Raw genomic sequence first — 19,571 nt, 5'->3', positions numbered from 1 at the left:
AGAATGGCTTCAGAACAGTGGGTAGAAATTTGATATTGCTGAAACATGCAAGCAGCATTTGATTTGGGCTTCTCTTTAGTTGTTTAAAACATTATTTGGGTTTTCAGTGGTTCATTTTATTTTTTATTTATTTTGAGTGTAACACTGAAAGGACTGGGGAACCAACAATCTGATTCTTCATCACATCTAGTTTCAGAAGCACTGACCTTGACCACACCAGAGACATCTTAAAACCAGCTAAAGATGCTACTGAGCAGAAACTGGGAACGACCTCATCAGCGATGCTTGCACAAATCAGAGGCTAATCACACCTCGGTGAGTTGGCGGCATTACTTTTATTGCCTCAAGCCAGAAGCTCAAGTCCCCCTCCCCAGCCCTGGCATGCTCTGCCTCTGGTCCGGTTTTGAAGTTCACTGCCTACACCCGCGCCCTCAGCCCTGCTTAGCGCCTCCCCGGTGGCTTCCGGGCACTGTCTGCCGCTTGCCATAGCGCAGACCGAAGGAGTTCCAGTTGTAGGAGGACAGGTCCTTCTCCCGCTGCACCAGCACCGCGCCTCGGGGCGCGGGAATCAGGCGACTGCGTGGAGTGCACGGGCCCGTCCGCTGGGGCCCCGCAGAGCTCTCGCCTGGGGGACACAGCGAGGCCTCGCGAGGACTCAGCCCGGCTGGGGCAGGCTTCCTCTCGGCGCACCGCAGGTCCTGCCCCCAGGGGTCCAGGACCATCAGCGGTCCCACTCGCTGGCCTAGGGCAGACAGTACGGGAAGGTAAGGCCAGGGGCCAGGAAATACGGCTTTGGAACACCCACTCAAGGCTTCATCCCAGCCGGGCGCAGTTGTGCACGCCTCTAACCCCAGCGGCTCCGGAGGCTGAGGCAGGAGGATCGCAAGTTCAAAGCCAGCCTCAGCAACAGCGAGACGCTAAGCAACTCAGTGAGGCCCTGTCTCTAGATAAAATACAAAAAAGGGCTGGGGATGTGGCTCAGAGGTTGAGAGACCCTGAGTTCAATCCCTGGTACAAAAAAAAAAGGGGGGGAGGGAGGGACGGGGGGGGGGGGGGGGGGAGAGGTGCTTACTCTTGGTCCCTTGACCTCTGGGAAGCTCAGTGCAGAACCAACCAACACAGGAACCTCTTAGCTAGGGTGGTTAGACCTTTTGCCCCTCTCTCCCTCAATATAGTTTTGATTTCCAGTGTTTCCCAGATTATCTTAAGTATCTTTTATATTAATTTACTTTCTTTTATGAAGCAAATCAGGTTGAATTTGGAAATTGAGAAAAACAAAATATTTGGAGGACATTCAGCTCTGCCCCTCTTCTGACCCAGCCTAACCTCTGGATTGTTTCCACATCTGACTCCCCATTGGACTGGGAGCTCCTTGGATGGGAGCCAAGTTCATCCACCTATCTCCCCACTGAGAATGCTCAGAACAGTACCTTGCACATAATAGGTTCTCAATACATGCTTGTTAAACATATAAAAGTTAATGAAAAACTTGTAAATCAAGAAAGTGGAATCAAGGCCATTGTGCCTCCACACACCTGTGATCCAACACTAATCTCTGCTTAAAAAATGTTTGTGATCCTCTATGAAGCTATTATCAGGGCCAATGAAGGCCAGAGATGACCTAGGTCACCTTAACTGGCTCACCTCCCCCACCCAGCTGTCATTTCTCCCCTTCACACTGAGGGTTAACAAGGCTCATTTGGAGGGCACTTCACATGCAAGACTCATTAAGTTCACTATACTTTTTGGCAGTAAAATAGGGCGACTAGCTCTGAATAGACAATAAGTCAGCCAATTGTGGTAAGAGATTAGTGGAAATGAGGCCTCATCTGTGAGCCAGTGTGTGTTGGGTGGGGGTTGGCTCTGTGCCTGGCTCCTCAATGCCCTGGCACACTTTGGAGGGTATGGACATGGTCCAGAGTTAATAATCATCTGCCTAGGAGGTCCCTCCCTCCTTGCCGAGGGTCCGACTGAGATGGGAGAGGGGATCCCAGTTACAGCCACCAAACCAGCAGGAGGCCACTGCTCAGGCCACTGCGTGTGGTCTCCCCTAAAGCCCTTTGTCAGAAACAGCCAGCCCGTTATCCCTGGGCAGTGGCGAGGTTATATCACATGTGCAGTATGCCCTGAGTTCCACAGTTAGAGACTGAGGTCCAAGAGACAGGCTCTACTTTGCCTAGAAAGCTGAAAACCAATAAGCGTTCAATCTCATGCACCTGCCTTGGGGACTATCACTGCCGTAGCTCACGCCACTCAGCAGAGCTCTTGGGGTGTGCAGGCACCTGCGGGGCTTCTGCAGGTGGGGAGGTCTCTTTGGGCTTCAGTTTCCCCGACTCACCGGTTCCCTGGTGAACTCGTAAGATTGACAGGTATTAAGGGTCTGTCCTTGTGTTTAGGCTCTTTTTTCAAATCCCCTATAAAGGGTCTGGATTCACTGATAAAAGAAGCTTACATATTGTTTTCCCAACACCCGCGCCGAGAAGCGCTTGGTATAAGCAGAGAACGCTGTGAGAAAACCATGAAGGAGCTTGGTGTATAATGAGCGCCTGAGCCCAGGTGAGCCTCCTGGTGCCGGCAACAGTGGTAAGCTGTCTCTCTTCTCCCTGTCATGCACATGTGGCGATCTCAGATGACCGTCAAGTGCAGCATTAAACACCTATCAGTAAACTGGCTAAAATTTGAAAAACATGGCATATCTAATTTTGCAATGATTCTCTTGCTCCCCCGCCTGCCCCTTTCCCAGATGATGCGTACCTGTGGGTCTAGGATTGTCCACAGGTGCCACCTTCGCCAGGGGCTCCCCGAAGGAGGTGGCACAGAGGAAAAGCAGTAGTTGCCAAGAAATCAGTGCACTCATCCTGCTGAGAGGAGGCAGGTCCTGGAAGTGGCCTGAGGCTGCGACAGGGAGAACAAGGACTAGGTCAGGTACAGAGTCTGGGCTAGCTGCCGGTGCAGAGCCCAGGGAAAGGGAGAGAGAAGACCCTCTCCCTTTCTGGGAGTCCTGGGAGGCTCCCAGTGGAGGATAAGCCTGGAAAAAATACCACAGGGAAGTGGGGTGAGACCACTTGCCTGGGGGTAGTCAGCACTATAAGAATCATCAGGAGGGCTTCCTGGAGGAGGATGGTTAGGGAGGAAGGAAGGATTCAATTTGTTGGAAGGGGCAGGATTTCTCAGGTTGGAGAATGACCAGGATTCTGAAGGTCAGGTTTGCTTGAGAGGAATGCTGGAGAAGGGAGGGGTGAGATGTAGCCTGGGAGCCAGCGGGCAAAGTCTTTAAAGCTTCTCTCTGGAGCCAGGAGCACGCTGGGCTCTGCACAAATCCAGCGCTTCCTGTGTTCCACTCTCCCCTTAGTATGTGTCTTCCTGCATCTGACCCTGTTCCTTCCTGCTTTAGTAGAAACCTAATTCTTTATCATTTCTAGGAAAAAAAAAAAAAGGAGTGAAGAGGCGAAGGAAGGGGCAGTCATTGTACTCTCCCTCAGAGCCCTTTGCAGCCTTGAAGACCGTCATTAAATTGTCTTATTGCCTATAATTCAGGGATGAGAAAAGCCTTTCTCTGATTTATCAGGTCAATTGTCTCTGCAGTCTATTCTCTGTGGGCTCTGAGAGGATATGGACTGAATTGGCCTCATCATTTTGGCTGCCGAGATGGGAGCTGTGTGTCCTGCCCCTCACCCACCCCGTTTCCCTCCCCCACCATCTTGCTCTGCCTGCCACCCCCGCCCCACTTCACCAGCTCCAAGTCCAGCTCCTCTCTGAAAACGTCATCAGGCACTTTGATATTATTCAATAAACATGATTAAAGACAAACCTCTGGGCAGGCAGGGGCACCGTGCAAAGCCTGGCACCTCTGTGCAGGGCAAGGCCTGGGGGAGGCAGGGGAGCATCTGTGACCCTCAGCTCCTCATGGCTACCCAGCCCATGCCTCCCTCGAAATTGCCCCTTCCTGTCTCCTCCCCGATGCAGGACTCAGGTATGGCCTGCAGGGATGCTGCTGTGGGATCACTACTCGAACCTGGTCTCAGCTCTGCCCTGAGCAAGCCGCCCCCCACCAGGCCTCACTGGTCAATCTGTAGAGTAGGGCATTGGATCAGCTGCCCACAGCTGCCCACACAGACGGTTACATGTCCTTGCAGACTCTGATTCTGTGACACCTTGAAACTCAGACTGGAGCTTTCTGCGCCTGCCTTAAGCCCTGAGGTGGGATGTGGAATAGAAGTAGGTTTAACCCCTAGAGAGAATGCCGTAGGAGCTGTCAGACCCCAGACACACAGGGTCCAGGTTGGGTTGGGAGGTTCCTTGAGCCCTGCTTTGAGGTGCTGGGGGTACACAGGTGGGTTGACTAGGTTGCTGCCTGCCCCCAAGTTCTCAAGTCCAGCACAAGAAATTGACTTCTAAGCTGATCATTTCAAAATAACACTGTGAGTGGCACGCGGGGCGCATGTGAGTACCCAGGGGGCCCTGGGAGCTGGGGAAGCCTAAGTCCAGGCAGGCTTTGGCGATGGTGGCCTAGAGCAGGAGTGGACCTGAAGAAGGGAGGTCTGCAGAAGGCATCCCTGTGGGGTGCTGCCGAGGTCAGAGAGCCAGAGGGAGGTGGGAGTGGCAGGCAGGGTCTGGGTGTGGAGGGGACTGTGGGTCCTTGGGCAGGACAAGAGGTAGCGTTCCCCGGGAGAAGGACCCTGGAGGGGTCGGAGTCAGGTGGGAGTGTGTGCTGATGTGCACTGCAGCTGGAGCATTCTGGCCACTGTGCAGAGCAGGACAGCACTTACCGTGTGCACCCTGGAGGAATGCTGCTTGCCCTCACACACATGTGACACACAAACATGCTATACACACGCACTGTATACTCACACACACCTGTACATATTACCATTTCCCCCACATCATGCTATACACACCATGCTACACATCACGCACTGTGCACATACACACATGTACCACGCACATCACATACACTCCCCACATGCCATGCACACACAGACCTACATACCACAAACACTGCATATACACATATACATACCAAGACACACATCTCCACATACTCCACATACACAACCCACACACGTAAACACACACAACTCTTGCTTCACTGCCTAGTCACCAGGGTGCTTGATACATGGGGTAGGATTGAATTGTTTGGAAAAGAACCATCATCTTCTAAGAGGCTGACCTGCTGGGGACAATTTTTGTGGCTCCCCCACCCCAGGGAGTTTTGTATCTAGTGAATACAGAGCAACCAAGCATGGTTGGGAAGCCTTTGAAGCGGGGTGACTTCCTTCCTGGGGTAGCTGGTCCCTGTTCTTAGCAAGAGGCTAACAGGGTGTGCATGTGGTCAGGTTTCTATTTGGGGGAACTGCCCACGAGCCCTAAGTGGTTCTCCCAGCTCCCTCTAGAAGATTCTGCAGCGTCAAATCCCAGCCACAGATAGTTTCTTCATTGCATTCCATCTGCAGAAAGAAAGAGCCCCTTGGGACCCCCAGGTCCTGGCTTTACGCATGAAATACAGGTCGTCACTATTCAGGGCATCCCAGAATAGTCTGGCCAAGCTGGCCATCAGGAAAGAGCAGTGTCCCCCACCCTTTTGTCTCTCTGGGTGCATCTGTCAGTCTGGGAACTGACCCCTGCTCCCCTCCAGAACCTCCCGAGCGTGATGCGCAGGACACCTACCTTGGCTCTTCCTGGCCCAGGCGAGATCCACAGGGTCTCTGAGGAGAGGCGAGGAGGCTGCCTGGGTGGGCGAGCACCGGAGGGAGGGGAGCTGGGCTCCTTGGCTCACTCTCGCCAGCTGCTCAGTCAGTCCCCTTTTATAAAGCCCAGGTGACGTCTCCAGGCGTCAGCCCACCTCTGCCCCCCTCAGTCCTCAGACCCTCTTCAGAGAGCTCAGCACCCTGCTGGCCGCCTCCCTCTGGGCTCTCAGGCCTGGAGCAGCCTCTTCCGCCCCCGCAGAAGCCCTCCAAGGTTGGGCTTCTAATTCTCGCTAGTTCTTCTTGTCCTCCACCTCTTCCTGCCCTGGCCCACTCAGCTGGGGACCCATTCTGCCCCAGACAATGAGGAGACACTGTTGGAGGAGTTGTGAGTACGTGGAATGCCTTGTTCCCTTCCCACTAGAGCCACCGACACACCCAGTCTAAAGTGAGTGCAGAGCAGGAGAAGGAGGGGAGGGCATAGCCTGACCCAGGGGCTCCCCCTGCCCACGTGCTGCCAGGTCTGAGAGGAAGCCAGGTCAGCTTGGGCCTGGCCGGACGCAAGCGACCCCGGGCTACTCTCTGCTTCTGGGGTTGGGGGTGTCTCTTTTCTTCCCCCAACTACTGCGCCCAGTGCTCAGAATGGGGTTTGGAGATGAATACATGACAAGGTCAGACGACGGGGGAGACAGTTAAGTCAGCAGCTATATATAAGAGGATAAAATGGTGACCCTAGGAGGGGGACGAACCCGGGAAGCAGCAGAGAAGGGACTTCCAAACAGCACCACATCCAAAGGCCCTGCCCCTCCTCTTGCGGCACCCACCGTCACACCGTTTTGTAAATGCTTGTGCTGGCAGGGACAGGCCTCCTCCTTGGACCCTTGACACTTATACACAGTGAGGTCCCTTCATAGATAAAACTTCATGCTTTGCAAGTGACTTCTTTTTTCTATTTCTTGAGCCTGCAAGAACTCTCTTCACCTTGGACGACGGGCCTCCCAGGACAGGGACTGTCCTCTGTCAGACTGGGCCCTCGGAAGGCAGAGTCTCTGCCCTCAGACAGGAATCGGCTCTACCTGGCAGGTGTGCTGTGCAGAGCAATCAGGTCATGGTTGAGCAGCGCTTTCTGACAGTGCCTAGGATTAGTACCACGGCTCGCCTAATGTTTACTGCTGACAGGAACTTGGAAACGTGCTATTTGACTCACGAGGATTATTAAACACCAGGATGGAAGTTACAGCAGGCAGAGCAGACCTGACCCTCAGAGGCCGAAACTCCTATACCTGGAATGGGGTGTGTGTGTTGGTTTCAGCCCCACCCCCTGCCAACCCCAAGGAGACCAGGATGGATTGACTGAGTTGGACACACTGACTCCGAATCTCAGACTCACTCAGAGCTTGAGGATTTTATCTTCATTTTTAAATACAGGGTGAGGCTGGGAGGCCAGTCCCAGTCTAGTCTCCATGGGGCTGAGATCTCTGCTCCCAAGAGTCCTGGCTGCCTTCCACTTGGGGATTGAGGTCAGTCACTCAGTTTCATCCTTCCTTGTGGATGTGAGGAGGCCCCACATGACAGGGAGTGAGTCAGTGCTGGGTGGGGGACTTGAGAAGCAGCCCCCATCTCCCTTCCAGCCCCCTCAACCAGCGATCCATTGCAAGGAGCTCGTCTCTGTGGTTCAGACCATTGAGCTGGTACCTTGAAGCCTCTGGAACAGCTGTGGGAGCCAAGAATCATTACTCCAGACAAAGAGGAGGGAGCAGACTCCATATGCAGCTATTACAGAGCTGGCCTTGGGGGCCGGGAGCGGTACCACGCGCAGAGGGGGAGAAGGGCTGCGGGGGATGTGCCCAGGGTGCTGGCCGTGGGGCCTCCCTGGCCATCTCAGGGGTTCATGTTCTCTCAGGTGCTTCAGAGATGGGGGTGGGGACCAGGACGGGATGTACTATCACTGCCTGTCACACGGCTTCTCCATGCCTGGGGCCCAGACTTAATCAGCTCCACAGAAATGCCAGGCACTTTCTGGCTGGGCTAGAGTCTCTGCGTCTCCCTTTCTTCCACTGGAGTCGGGAGCAGGTGACAGCTATCTTCCTCTGCCCCACCCTATGGCTGGCCCTCTCCTCCTTAGCTCTGGTCAAATGGAAAGGGAGTCGGAGGGGAAGAGGACTGAAGGCTGGGGCACCTGGTGGGGTCTGATGGGGGGGTCCGCTGCACCTGGGGTAACAGTTTTACCAACTCGGGGCGCTTCTCCCTCCCCAGGCACCACCGCCGAGCCCCGGGGGCCATCCACTTACCGCACTCAGGAAGGGGATGTTGGAGGCGCTGCCCAGAAAGCCAAATGCCATGGGGAAAAAGCCCCTAGGAGTGGGGGGAGGGGCAGTCAGTTATGGCCCAGGAGGGAGGAGGGAGGGGAGGAGGCTGAGGTCCACCGCCCACTAGGGCTCTAGCCCTGGCTCCCAGGAGAGCGGGCCCCTGGGGGCAGGCTTGGTTCTGCACACCCCTTTTAGAGAGAGTAAAGTGTTAAGAAGGAAGGCCCTGAAGCCAGATTCCTTGTGTGCCAATCTTGGCTCTTCTGCTCAGGGGCTCTGCATACACTTGGTCGACTCCTTCTCTGCTGCCATCCACGAAATGGGTTAATAACATTAGAACTGCATCACAGGACCGCGTGCAAAACCCTACTTGTGTTTGTTACTCCCTTTATTATTACTCCGGCCTGACGCCTCCCCCTCCTCCAGGACCAGGTGTGAAGCACCTGCTCCAGGTGTGCTGGCACCTGGGCACAGAGCCCTGGGAGGCTGTGCTCCCACTGCCCCCGCCTTGGGCCTCACAGCCCCGGGCATGGAGCCACCTCTACTCTTGGTGTCCCAGTTGTATCAAATGACTGGCAGGGCCTGACCCACCATGTGCGTGCCACCCTGTGCAGGGCAGTGAGCCTGGTGGGGGAAGGGAGCCCGGGTCCTGGATGGGTGAGGAGCTTAGAGATGGACTTCTGACAGCCACTGGGCCATGGGCCTCACCTCCTGAGGATAACAGGCTCTGCACTCACTTGAAGAGGCTGAAGAAGCCGTAGGTTTCCAGGAGCATGCCCAGGAGGGGCCAGCGCAGGAGCACAATGACCACACCCCCCAGGAAGAAGCCAGTCCCCTTGAACTTGTGCCGCTGGAAGAAGAAGGAGAACGTCCTCCTCAGACCGATGATGAAGGAGAGGCCGCTCAGGAACAGCAGCTGCGGGGCAGGAAGAGGGAGGAGCCTGAGGGCAAGCCCATGGCCCAGGAGGAGTCAGGGACTGGGGGCTGGAGCCACCTGGGCAGGGCAGGGCAGGGCCTGCTAAGTCTTCAGGACCAGGTGGCAGGGGTGTTCCAGCAATGTGGCCGAACCCCAGACCCTGGAGTAATTCCAGCTGGTTAGGAACAAAATCACCCAGAGGCAGGGGATGGACAAGGACAACCTTGGAGATCTCCAGTTTGCCAGCCAAGTCCTTGGATTCCAACCACTTCCTTGTATGTAACTTCATTTCTCATCGTGTCCCCAGGGAAGATGGGGTCCTCTTTACAAAGCTGAAGACTGAGTCCTAAATAGGTTAGAGAATCCTACCCAAAGTCACCTGGAACCTTCTGGGGTCAGGCCTGATGCTGTCTAAATGTCCCTTATGGGTGCTCAGGGCCCCATCAATGTGGCTTTCTTTTAGGGTATTCTGTGCCTTCCCTCTCCTCCTCCATGCTTCCTCTTGCTGTTCCAACCACCTGCAAGTGCTTCATCCACCCCCGCACCCATTTCCTTTCCAAAGTTCCTTCATCTTCCTCTTTCTGTAAGCCTCTTGTTTCATAGTGAATGTGTTCATCTTAGAGTAACTTTCCCTCTGCCATGGCTGTCCTCCCCAGCCACGAAGGTACATGGTATAATCCCTATTCCCAGAGGCTGGGAGTCATTGTAGAACCCCTAAGCCCTCACCCAGAGCTTGACATAGAATCTTGGTCCTCAGTTTCTCTGTGCCTGGCAAGCCCTGGTATCCATCCCCAGGGGACCCTCGTCTGTCCCAGCTTGATGATGTCTGAACCCTGGATGGGCATGACGTGAATGAACTTAGGGTTGACCCTCCTGATGGTGGTGACCTCAGGAGGCTGGGCCAGGAGAGGTACATAGGACCGGGGGACTCACGTTTCCAAAAGCCAGGAGCACCGAATCAAAGTACAGGAGTATTCCAAAGAGGATGAAGAAGATGCCGAAGCCGGTGATGCCCACACCAATCTCTGCAAAGGGCAAGGAGGTGGTGGAGGATTGGACTTTGGGGATCAGGTGAGACCCTGACACTTTCCCATCACCACAGGACAGGTGCCCTCTAGAAGCAGCTCCATTTCCACCCAGGAATCTCAGCTTCTGTGGAGTCTGGGGAAGGAGGGATGGGCAGGGGAAGGAAGATGGACATGAACTATGTTTGGCACCAGGGAACTGTGCCGGGCACTTCCTCACACCATGGCTCATGAGGAAGCCAGTGCCACCTGCACTCCTTTGGAGTTTCAGCATCCTCCTGTCCTCCAGGGCTGCATTTATGCAGATCATTTTCAGGCTCAGGTCCTGGCTGATCACAAACATCTGCCTACTGTTTCTGTGCTTAAGCAGTTAATACCTGGAGCCACCCGTAGGGGACAGGAGTGCGTCGATGTAAGCTCTCGACCACCAGCCCCAGAGCCTCAGAACTGTCCAGCTGGGGTTCTTAAGAGGTTGTCGCCACCTTCCCCAACAATGCTCAGTCCCCTTTCTCCTCAAAACTCCCCAGACCCCTGCTCTCAGGTGTTGGCCTCTCACCCAGCTGGGAATATGGACATCATCAGCCAGGAAGGTGCTTGGGAACCTCCGCCAAGGTTGTCCCTGCTCTTCTCTCCTCTGGCTCCTGCAGCAGCCACCTGGGGAGCCCACCCCACACGCTCCGCCTCCTTGAATTCAGCCTAGTGGAGTGGGGCAGCTCTGTTCAGGGGGAACCACTCTGACCATGCCAGCCTGTTGGCGACGTGCCTCGGGGCATCCTCTGAAGCTCAGGAGTTTGCTTAAGGCCAGAAAGCAGGGCACCCTGTTTGGTCACTCTGGACATTTGATACAGGTTTTAGATCACTCCCTTCCAGAAGAGATGTGCCAGCCACAGGATCTGAGCTTCCTTGTGTCTTGAACTCTCTCCATCGCATAGAATTATCGATTGTTCTTATCTTTGCCATTGTGATAGTCAACAGATAGCATCCACTGTGTTGCTTCATTTGAAAAATTAAATTAAAAGTTTAAATTCTCAATTGTGGGAAAACACATATAACACAGAAGCTACCATCTTAACCATTTTTCCCTGCACAGTTCTGTGGTATTAAGTACACCAGCACCACTGTCTACTTCCAGGACTCTTCATCTTCCAAAACCGAATCTCTGTGCTCATTAAATCTATGTTCTTCATTAAATCTCTGGACTCATTAACTCCCTGCTCTGCCTCACCCACAACCACAGTTCCACTTGCTCTCTAAGAATCTTTTTTTTTTTTTTTTTTTTTTTTTTGATACCAGGGATTAAACCCAGGGGGACTTAACCACTGAGCCACATCCCCAGTCCTTTTCAAAATATTTTATTTAAAGACAGGGTCTTGCTAAGTTGCTGAGGCTGGCTTGGAACTCATGAGCCTCCTGCCTCAGGCTCCCAAGTTACTGGTGTCTCTATGAATTTGTCTGCCCTAGCAACCTCAGAGAGGTGGAATCGTTCAACATTTGTCTCTTGTAACTGGCTTACTGCATTTATTATAATATTCTCCAGCCTCCTTCAGCTGTGCCATGTATCAGAATTTCTTTCCTTTTTAAGGCTGAATAAAAGTCCCTATGTGTAAATACCACACTTTTTGATCTATTCATCTGTGGATGAACATCTGGATTACTTCCATGTTTTGGCCTTTGTGAATAATGCTGCTACAAATACAGGTGTAAAAAGTATCTCTTCAAGACCCTACTTTAATACCGAGCAGTATTATCCAGGAGTAGAATTGCTGGATCTTCTTGTAATTCTCATAATTTTTGGAAAAACTACCATGCTGTTTTCCAAAGTGGCTGCATCATTTTACATTCCCATCAGCAGTGTGTAAAGGTTCCAATTTCTCCACATCCTTGCCAACACCTGATTTCCAGATTTTGTTTTGTTTTGTTTTGATTTTTGTTTTTTATTGGTAGCAGCCATACTAATGGATATGAGGTAGCCTCACAATGGGACTTTGATTTGCATTTTCCTCATGTGTGGCCGTGGGGAGCATCTTTGCATGGGCTCATTGGCCATTTGTGTATCCTCTCTGGAGCAGTGTCTATTCAAGTCCTTGCTTATTTTTTAATCAGGTTGTTCTTGTTGAGTTTTATAGGAGTTCTTTATGTACTCTGGATATTGACCCCTTGTCATGCATATGATATACAAATATTTTCTCCTTTTTTAGGTTGCCTTTTCACTCTGCTGATTGTGTCCTTTGATTCACAGAAGTTCCCATTTCAGTGTAGTTGGACTGATCTATTTTTCCTTTTGTTGTCTGTGCTTTTGATGTTCCATCCAATAAGACATTGCCAAGACCTGTGTCACAAAGCTTTCCCCTACGCTTTCTTCTAAGAATTTTAGAGCTGTGGTTCTCATGTTTAGGTCTTTGATCCATTTTGAAATAACCATTGCATATGGTGTATAATAAGGGCCCAACTTCATTCTTTTGTATGTGTATAGCCAGTTTTCCCAGAAGGATTTGTTGAAAACCATTCCTTTCCCCACTGAATGGTATTGATACTCTTGGTCTTGTTGACTAACATCTCACAGTTGGTCCCCTTGACTTCTATGAAATGGGTAGCATTATCATGCTTTTACAGATAGTTGTTAAAAGTGAGGGGGGAATTATTCTGGTTTTTTAGAGACAGGACTGCAAAAACAAAGTTTTACTATAAATTATATAACTGTATAAATTATATAGTTGTAACTATAAATTATAGTTACAACTGAAAGGAAACAACACAATTGTCTTTCTTGAGTTAATTCTTTATAATCTGTTACCAGATTTTTTTTTTTTTTTTGGCACTGAGGATTGAACCCCGGGGCACTTAATTACTGTGCCACATCCCCAGCCCTTTTTATTTATTTATTTTAGGAACCAGGTACTTAACCACTGAATCACATCCCAGCCCTATTTTGTATTTTATTTAGAGACAGGGTCTCACTGAGTGGCTTAGCACCTCGCTGTTGCTGAGGCTGGCTTTGATCCTCCTGCCTCAGCTTCCTGAGCTCCTGGGATTACAGGCATGAGCTGCCATGCCCAACCCAACCATGGCTTTTAAACATTCTGGAAAGACACCCTCAGAAAGCAGAGGTGGCAAATTCACCCAGTTACAATGACTCTAGCCAGCCACAAGGGAAACCCCTGGAGATGTGCACTGACTTGACCATCTCTGATCCCTACCAAGAATCTGAGAATCACTCTGAGAAACACTCCTTGTGGTGGAGGTTCTAAGACTCACGAGAATCCAGGACGCATCCACATGAGAATGCACGTGCCTGACTCACGCGGTCCTTCCGAGACTGGGGAGCAGATTACTTGCATCGGTACCAGGTCAGATGTGGAGGTTGAAGTCACCATTGCAGATGTCTAAGTCAGCTATTTTAATAAACTGTTTATCAGTTGTTTAAAAAAATCTACATTTTATGTCTTCTTCCCTATATTATACTTTTTTCTTTTGCAAAAGGGGCTCTCGCTGGCTGGGATGATTATCACTCTCCCAACTTGTTTCACCCTCTTCAAGGGGTGGTGCAATTCCAGAATTTTCCCTTGTAGGGCTAGTCCTCTTTAAGGGCCACACTACCACTTGCAGTGTTCAGTGAGCACAAAACCTCACAGAAAAAGGTCAGGAAGTGATTCTCAAACGCAGGCTTCAGACCTTCCTCCCAACCCTTGCCTCTGGAGTGCCTTGGTGGTTTTAGCTGGGGGTTGCTCTTGAAGTTCCTCTCAGGGCAGCCACCATGGCAGTGAACACAGTGGGTGGGGCGGTCTTGGCACAGAGATGCTCGGGGAGAGAGACAGGAGTATGCAGTCCACAGTCCCACGATCCAGACAGAGGGGGAAGCCCGCCCCCTTCTGGAGGCAACTGGGGTAGTCACAAGGAGTAGAAAGTGCAGAGGCTGACCGGCTTCAGGGCCGCCTGGTTCTCTAGGGCGCCACCTGGTGAGAGGTGTTTAGTTAGACTCCCCTGCGCCCCGACTCCCAAGCCGCTGCCAAGGGGAGCCTGCAACCTGCAGCCAGAGCCCTGCTTCTAGCTCGCATTTGCCGAAGCCAGGTTCAATGTCTTTCTTCCTCCAGAAAGCAGCGACAGCTCCAGGGAAGTAATCTCCTGAGCAGGTGCATGGTCCACGCCTCAGCCAGGAGTCCTCCACCTTTTCTCCCTTTTCTTTTCCTCTTTTTAATAATCACAAAATGCACAGAAAAGTTGCAGTATGTTACAAAAAAAGAATTTTCCTGACATATTTGAGAGTCGTTGCCTCCTGGCTCGTGTCTGTTCCTGAATACTTTGGTGTGGTTTCCCTTCGTTCTCCTAGAGAGCCAAGATATTGCCAGGAAATTGGGAAATTAACAGAGAAGTCTTGGGCTGGGGTTGTGGCTCAGTGGTAGCGCGCTTGCCTAGCATGCGTGAGGCCCTGGGTTTGATTCTGAGCTCCACATAAAAATAAAGGTATTGTGTCCACCTACAACTAAAAAAAAACCAAAACCAACCAAACAACAACAAAAAAACCCAATGAAGTCTTCCTATCCACAAGCCCTGGGACCCCACTCAAGTGGTCCCAGGAATGTTACTTACAGGAAATGAAGGTAATTCGCATCCCGGAGGGCGTTTGATTGTCATCTCCCTTTAGTCCACTGTTGGGAACAGTACCTCAGTCTTTCCTTGATGCTACCCCACCCATTTTGAAGATTCAGGCCACCTATTTGGTAGCCATCTCTACATGTGGGTTTGTCTGCTTCTTCCTCGTGACCGGGTTCTAGTTACGTGTCTTAGGCAGAAACACCCCGAATGCGAGGCTGTGTCCTCCCACCGCATCCTCCTAGGTGGCATAGGCTGACCCACCCCTGAAGATGGGTCTTTAATCATCAGGCAGCATCTGCAGGTGTCTGCACCATGAAGGTACCCTCCACCCTCACCCACCCTGTCGGATGCCCTTCCCTCCCTGCCTTGGCTGTGACACCTTGCACAGGCCACCCCACTGAGTACTATTCTCACACACCGGGGCTGACACCCCAACTCTGGGTACCCCCTCTTTGTGTTCCACTGTAGGGCTTTAAGACTGATTTGTTCTAGAGGCAAAGGAGAGAAGGGAAAGAAGAGCAGGCTTCACCTCTCACAGGTAACAGCAGTGATTGACAGCAATGCTCACTCTGTGCCAGGCTCAGTCTAAGCACTTTGGACACTTAACTCATTTGTTTCTGTGGCTGCCTGTGAGGTAGGTGTTGCTGTGAGCCCTGATTCACAAACAAAGCTGAACACTGAGAGGTTACACCACTTGCCCGGGGGTACACAGACAGCAGCTGGCAGAACCCGCCTTTGAATCCGGTTGTCTGACTCTGAAGTGTCCTTGACCAATCTGGTCCAGTCCACGTCTGCAGGGATTGCTCTTACTTTGGCCATTAATGACCTCCATGTTACCAAATCCAATGGGCAGGTCAGTCCTCAGCGGCGAGCGGGTGGCCACTCACGGGTTGAGACGTCCTTTCTCTTGGTGTCCCTGACACCACATTCCTGATTTTCCTCCTGATGCCTCCCCGTTCTGTCTCCTCGGCCAGCTCCCCTTCTCTCTCCCTGACTTGCTCAGGGCCTGGGCCTGAGCTCCCTTCTCTTCTCATTCTGTTTTCACTCACCTTCCCGTGTCTTTAAGTCCCACCTATGTGCTGACCACATCGCTGTTTATCCGTGCAGCCCAAGCCCCTCTCGAGCCCCAAACACATCCTACTGCCTGCCAGGAGGTCTGAACTCCATGGTCCCAAACTGAGAGATTCATCTTCCCTCCTGCACCCTGCACCTCCCTTGGTTTTTTGCAAAGGTGTGAAAGGGTCTCTACTGCCTGGCCAGCCCTAGAGGCAGAGCCCGAGAGCCACCCTTGCGGTATGAGGCATGCCACTCTTCCCTGCTCATGCCACAGATTTGGGGGTATTTTTGTTTGTTTGGCAGCAGGGATTGAACCCAGGGGTGCTTAACCACTGAGCCACATCCCCAGCCATATTTTGTATTTTATTTAGATACAGGGTCTCACTGAGTTGCTTAGGGCCTTGCTAAGCCACTGAGGTTGGCTTTGAACTTGACATCCTCCTGCCTCAGCCTCCCTAGTCACTGGGATTACAGGCGGGCACCACCACGCCCAGCCACAGTTAAGTATTTTGTGTTTTTTTGCTTTTTGGTTTTTTTTTTTTGATATTTTTTAGTTGTCAATGGACATTTATTTTTTCATATGTGGTGCTGAGAATTGGACCCAGTGCCTCATACACGCTAGGCAAGTGCTCTACCACTGAGCCACAATCCCAGCTCCAACACAGCTGAGTTTTATAGCTATGTCCTCCAGGAGGCCTGGGAATGTACATCCAATCACATTAAGGCTCTGCTTAGCACAAAGAGACCATTCACCCTTATCATGGCCTGCGGCCCCCACTTTTGTCTCCTCCCACTTCCCTCGTGCGCAACCCCACGGCTCTTCCTTGTTTCCTGGATGGGTATCTGCCTCAGGGCCTTTGTATGTGTGGTTTCCTTACCCGGAACAGTGCTCCTCATCCTTCGGGTCTCAACTCATGTCATTTCTCCACTTTGTTCCCTGACCTGAATCTACTCCTTCCTCTCATATGGACTCAGTACATTTTCTTAGGACTTATTGCATTTGATAAGAGGATATTTGCTCCTAGGCTGATTGGTTTGGTACCTTGGCAGGCTGCCCCTGGCGGGCTCTGCACTCTTCTCTGTGCGTTTATTCTGTAGGTGGTTGATTCTCAGCTGGGCAAGGTGGAAATACAGGGGGAGGCAATTTTGTTCTCTGGGGAGCATTTGGCAATATTTGGATTGTCGCAAGGGGCAGGGAGGGCTTGCTAATGGCAGCTAGTGGGTAGAGGCCCAGGGTACTGCTAAAATCCCACAATGCATGAGATGGCCCCCCAACAAAGAATCATCCTGTCCCCAAGGGTCGGGAGTGCAGAGGCTGGGAAATTACGCCCTTGGTGAGTTCATGGCTCTCACGATTCCAAACAGTATCTATCTATATACAGGCGACCTCCACATTCCACATTCTCCCTCCAGCGAGGTCTCCCTCTTGAACGCCAGGCTCACACACCCAACTGCCCACCCAACCTCCCATCTGGATGCCTAACAGCCCAGAGAAACTCAGCAGGCCTGAAGTTCAGCTCCAGCGCCCTCCTACCCAATCCCACCAACGCCCAGGTGAGACCCCTACTCAGCCCCGCCAACCACCCAGGTGAGACCCCTCCGCAGGCAGGGTCCCGACCCTTCTTTCTCTCACACCCCACATCCATCCACCAGCAAATTCCTCAAAACAGAGCCAGCGTGGACCGCCTTCCACCACTCCCTGGGCTCCTCCGCCTTCTCTCAGCACAGAACTGGCCTCCCGGTTGCCGCCCTCGCCCCTCTGCAATCTGTTCCCAGCCCCGCATCCAGAGTGATCTTTTAGAAATATAAATAGAGCACCACTCCTCTGCACGACGTAGCCAGTGCTTTCCCATCTTGCAAGATCCTTACCATGGCCTGTAAGTCCTCCTGGTCTGGCCTCTGAGTGATCTCCCTGACCTAAACTCTCTCCTGGGCTCCTTTTGCTCCAACCACACCAGCTTCCTTGTTGGTCTTCAAACACACCAAGTATGAGCATGCCTCAGGGTCTTTGCACTGGCTGTTCCTTCCTCCTGGAACATTTTTCTTCGGGTAGCTGATGACGACTTCCTCGCTCCCCTTCTCAGGGAAGCCTTCCCTGACCACTCTGTAACCCAGCAACTTTCCTACTTCAAACTCCCCCAGCCTCCTTACCCTTGGATTTATCCAGGGGACTTACCCACCTCTGACATACCCATTCTTCTCTGGGTAATTGCCTGCCTGCCTGCCTGTCCTCTCTGGAAGTCTGTCTCATTCTCAGTTGTCTGCTCTCTGCCAGCACCGTGCGTGGCGCACAGCAGAGACGGATGCGTTCAGAGAATGAGTATCCTCCTCACTTCACAATGAGAGCGAGGCTGAGGAGCCTCTAAGACACTCACACCACGAAGCCCGCTGAGCCACAGCCTCCCTCCCCGTGCCCCCTTTGTGGACTCTGTGGTCCCTCCTATGGACCATCTCCCTGCCTTCTCCCCCAAAGGCAAGGGCGGGATGTTTAGGCGTGACCACACAGTGGTGTGGGCAGTTTGGTTTCTGATGCGGCCCACAGGGGACCTTAGGGTTTGTGTGCCCCGAGCAGCCCCCATCTGCGAGTCACAAGGGGGCCACGCCTGCCTTGAACCTGCGGTCCCAGGGTGCCAACACAGCGGCTCCCAGCCACCGGTTCCAGAGGTCACGTTTGTAAGTTCCTCAGACAGAGCCAGGCTGGGAGGGGCCCAGCTTCAGCCCACCCTGGCCCGCACCCCCAGCCCAGCCCCTCCACCTGATGGCTGCACTCACTCTGCCACTCAGTGATGGAGATCATGCTGCGGTCCACCTGGTGGGCCTTCCAGGTCACTGGCTAGTGGTGAGAGCCCAAAGGACCAAGCGTGTGCATGCTCACAGGAAGTTGACCCTTGGTAATTGCGAAGAGGCCTTTGGTGAATCATTAACTCCCACCACCCTCCCACTACACACACACACACACACACACACACAGCAGCAGCTCTTAAAGACCTAGGCTCCCTCAGTTCCCAGAGAGGGCAACACCTACCTCACCCTTTCTGCGTCCACCCCATGCCCTGAGGCTGAACTCAGCAGTTCCAATCTCCATCTCCTCTAGAAAAGTAGCATTGGATATGGAAGAATTGGGGCCTGAGGGGATGCCTGGGTTCCTTGGCTGGTTTGGTGGAGAGTGTGGGAAGAGTTGAAATCGGTGGGTCTCTGGGAACCAGTAAATTCATCTGGAATGTCCTTTTGTGCTGTTCACATGATGGACACTAGGGGGCAACAACCACCCGAGTAAAACCTGCAGCAGGCCCCATGGCCAGGCCAGACTCCGGTTAATCAGGGCAAATGTGCCACAAGGGAGTCAGATCTCCAGGGCTATGACCTCCTCTCCCTGAGCAGTGTTCAGCTTTGGAATGCAAAGTTGAGCTATGGAAGACAAAGCCCTGCATTTGAGCTTAGGGCAGGGCTGGGTAATCAATTAGGGAGGCTTGGTCCCAGTCTGCCTACCAGCTGTGTAGATAGGGTGCATCTATTCCTGCTCAGTGGGCCCGAGAAGGGAGGGTACAGAAGGTTCCTAACACCCTTTACCCCATTTTAGAGATGCAGTTCTCAACACCTCCTTTGAACTGTGTGCCCTTTACCCAGAAATGAAGTTCGTAGGTGATAGAACTCATCTCCACACATCATTTAAAAGCCAAAATAAAGCTAATTATACTAAAAAAGGAACAAATGGATAATTTGTAATGAAATATGACATCGCTCAATATATAAATGCTCAGGCAAAATTAACAAGAAGACATACATGAAATAGGCAAATTGCTTGTACCTACACATCATAAGTTAGAACTGAAAAGAAACAGAAGAGTCTGTGGTGGTACAGTACCTGCTTTGCATGCGTAAGGCCCTGGTTTTTAAAACATTTTTTATTTGTTCTTTTTAGATATACATGATAGAATGCATTTTACATATTATACATACATGGGATATGACTTATTCTAATGAGGATCCC

At 52.1% G+C, this 19,571-nt stretch overlaps 2 protein-coding genes across 3 annotated transcripts; both read right to left on the bottom strand.

Annotated features, from left to right (window-relative positions):
• Window positions 1-348: 348 nt before the first annotated feature.
• Kiss1 (KiSS-1 metastasis suppressor) lies at window positions 349-7,186 on the bottom strand. Of its 2 annotated transcripts, none has more exons than XM_047521055.1 (3): window positions 7,075-7,186; window positions 2,755-2,895; window positions 349-742 (listed from the first exon to the last, which is right to left on the bottom strand). In XM_047521055.1, the coding sequence occupies exons 2-3, from the start codon at window positions 2,855-2,857 to the stop codon at window positions 432-434; spliced, it is 414 nt and encodes a 137-aa protein (XP_047377011.1). In that variant the 5' UTR covers window positions 2,858-2,895; window positions 7,075-7,186; the 3' UTR covers window positions 349-431. The 2 variants fall into 2 exon arrangements, with proteins under 2 accessions (XP_047377011.1, XP_047377012.1); XM_047521056.1 differs by lacking the exon at window positions 7,075-7,186 and adding an exon at window positions 5,668-5,945.
• Golt1a (golgi transport 1A) lies at window positions 7,075-18,471 on the bottom strand. Its single transcript, XM_047521057.1, has 5 exons — window positions 18,353-18,471; window positions 9,840-9,931; window positions 8,728-8,906; window positions 7,976-8,039; window positions 7,075-7,398 (listed from the first exon to the last, which is right to left on the bottom strand). The coding sequence occupies exons 1-5, from the start codon at window positions 18,375-18,377 to the stop codon at window positions 7,360-7,362; spliced, it is 399 nt and encodes a 132-aa protein (XP_047377013.1). The 5' UTR covers window positions 18,378-18,471; the 3' UTR covers window positions 7,075-7,359.
• Window positions 18,472-19,571: the final 1,100 nt, after the last annotated feature.

Source organism: Sciurus carolinensis, chromosome 12, assembly GCF_902686445.1.
Source record: "Sciurus carolinensis chromosome 12, mSciCar1.2, whole genome shotgun sequence".
Taxonomy (NCBI): Eukaryota; Metazoa; Chordata; class Mammalia; order Rodentia; family Sciuridae; genus Sciurus; species Sciurus carolinensis.
Note: the sequence above shows the minus strand (reverse complement) of the source record. Positions and strands in the feature narration are given on the sequence as shown.

What these genes read in the sequence shown, in the direction of transcription:
- Golt1a (XM_047521057.1), bottom strand. Translation starts at nt 18,377, where the DNA reads ATGATCTCCATCACTGAGTGGCAGA. An exon ending in GGCTTCTTCAGCCTCTTCAA is followed by an intron (nt 8,040 to 8,727) that starts GTGAGTGCAGAG and finishes CCCCACTCCTAG; the next exon opens with GGGCTTTTTCCCCATGGCAT. An exon ending in ACATCCCCTTCCTGAGTGCG is followed by an intron (nt 7,399 to 7,975) that starts GTAAGTGGATGG and finishes TGGCTCCCACAG; the next exon opens with CTGTTCCAGAGGCTTCAAGG.
- Kiss1 (XM_047521055.1), bottom strand. Translation starts at nt 2,857, where the DNA reads ATGAGTGCACTGATTTCTTGGCAACTACTGCTTTTCCTCTGTGCCACC. An exon ending in GGACAATCCTAGACCCACAG is followed by an intron (nt 743 to 2,754) that starts GTACGCATCATC and finishes TGTCTGCCCTAG; the next exon opens with GCCAGCGAGTGGGACCGCTG.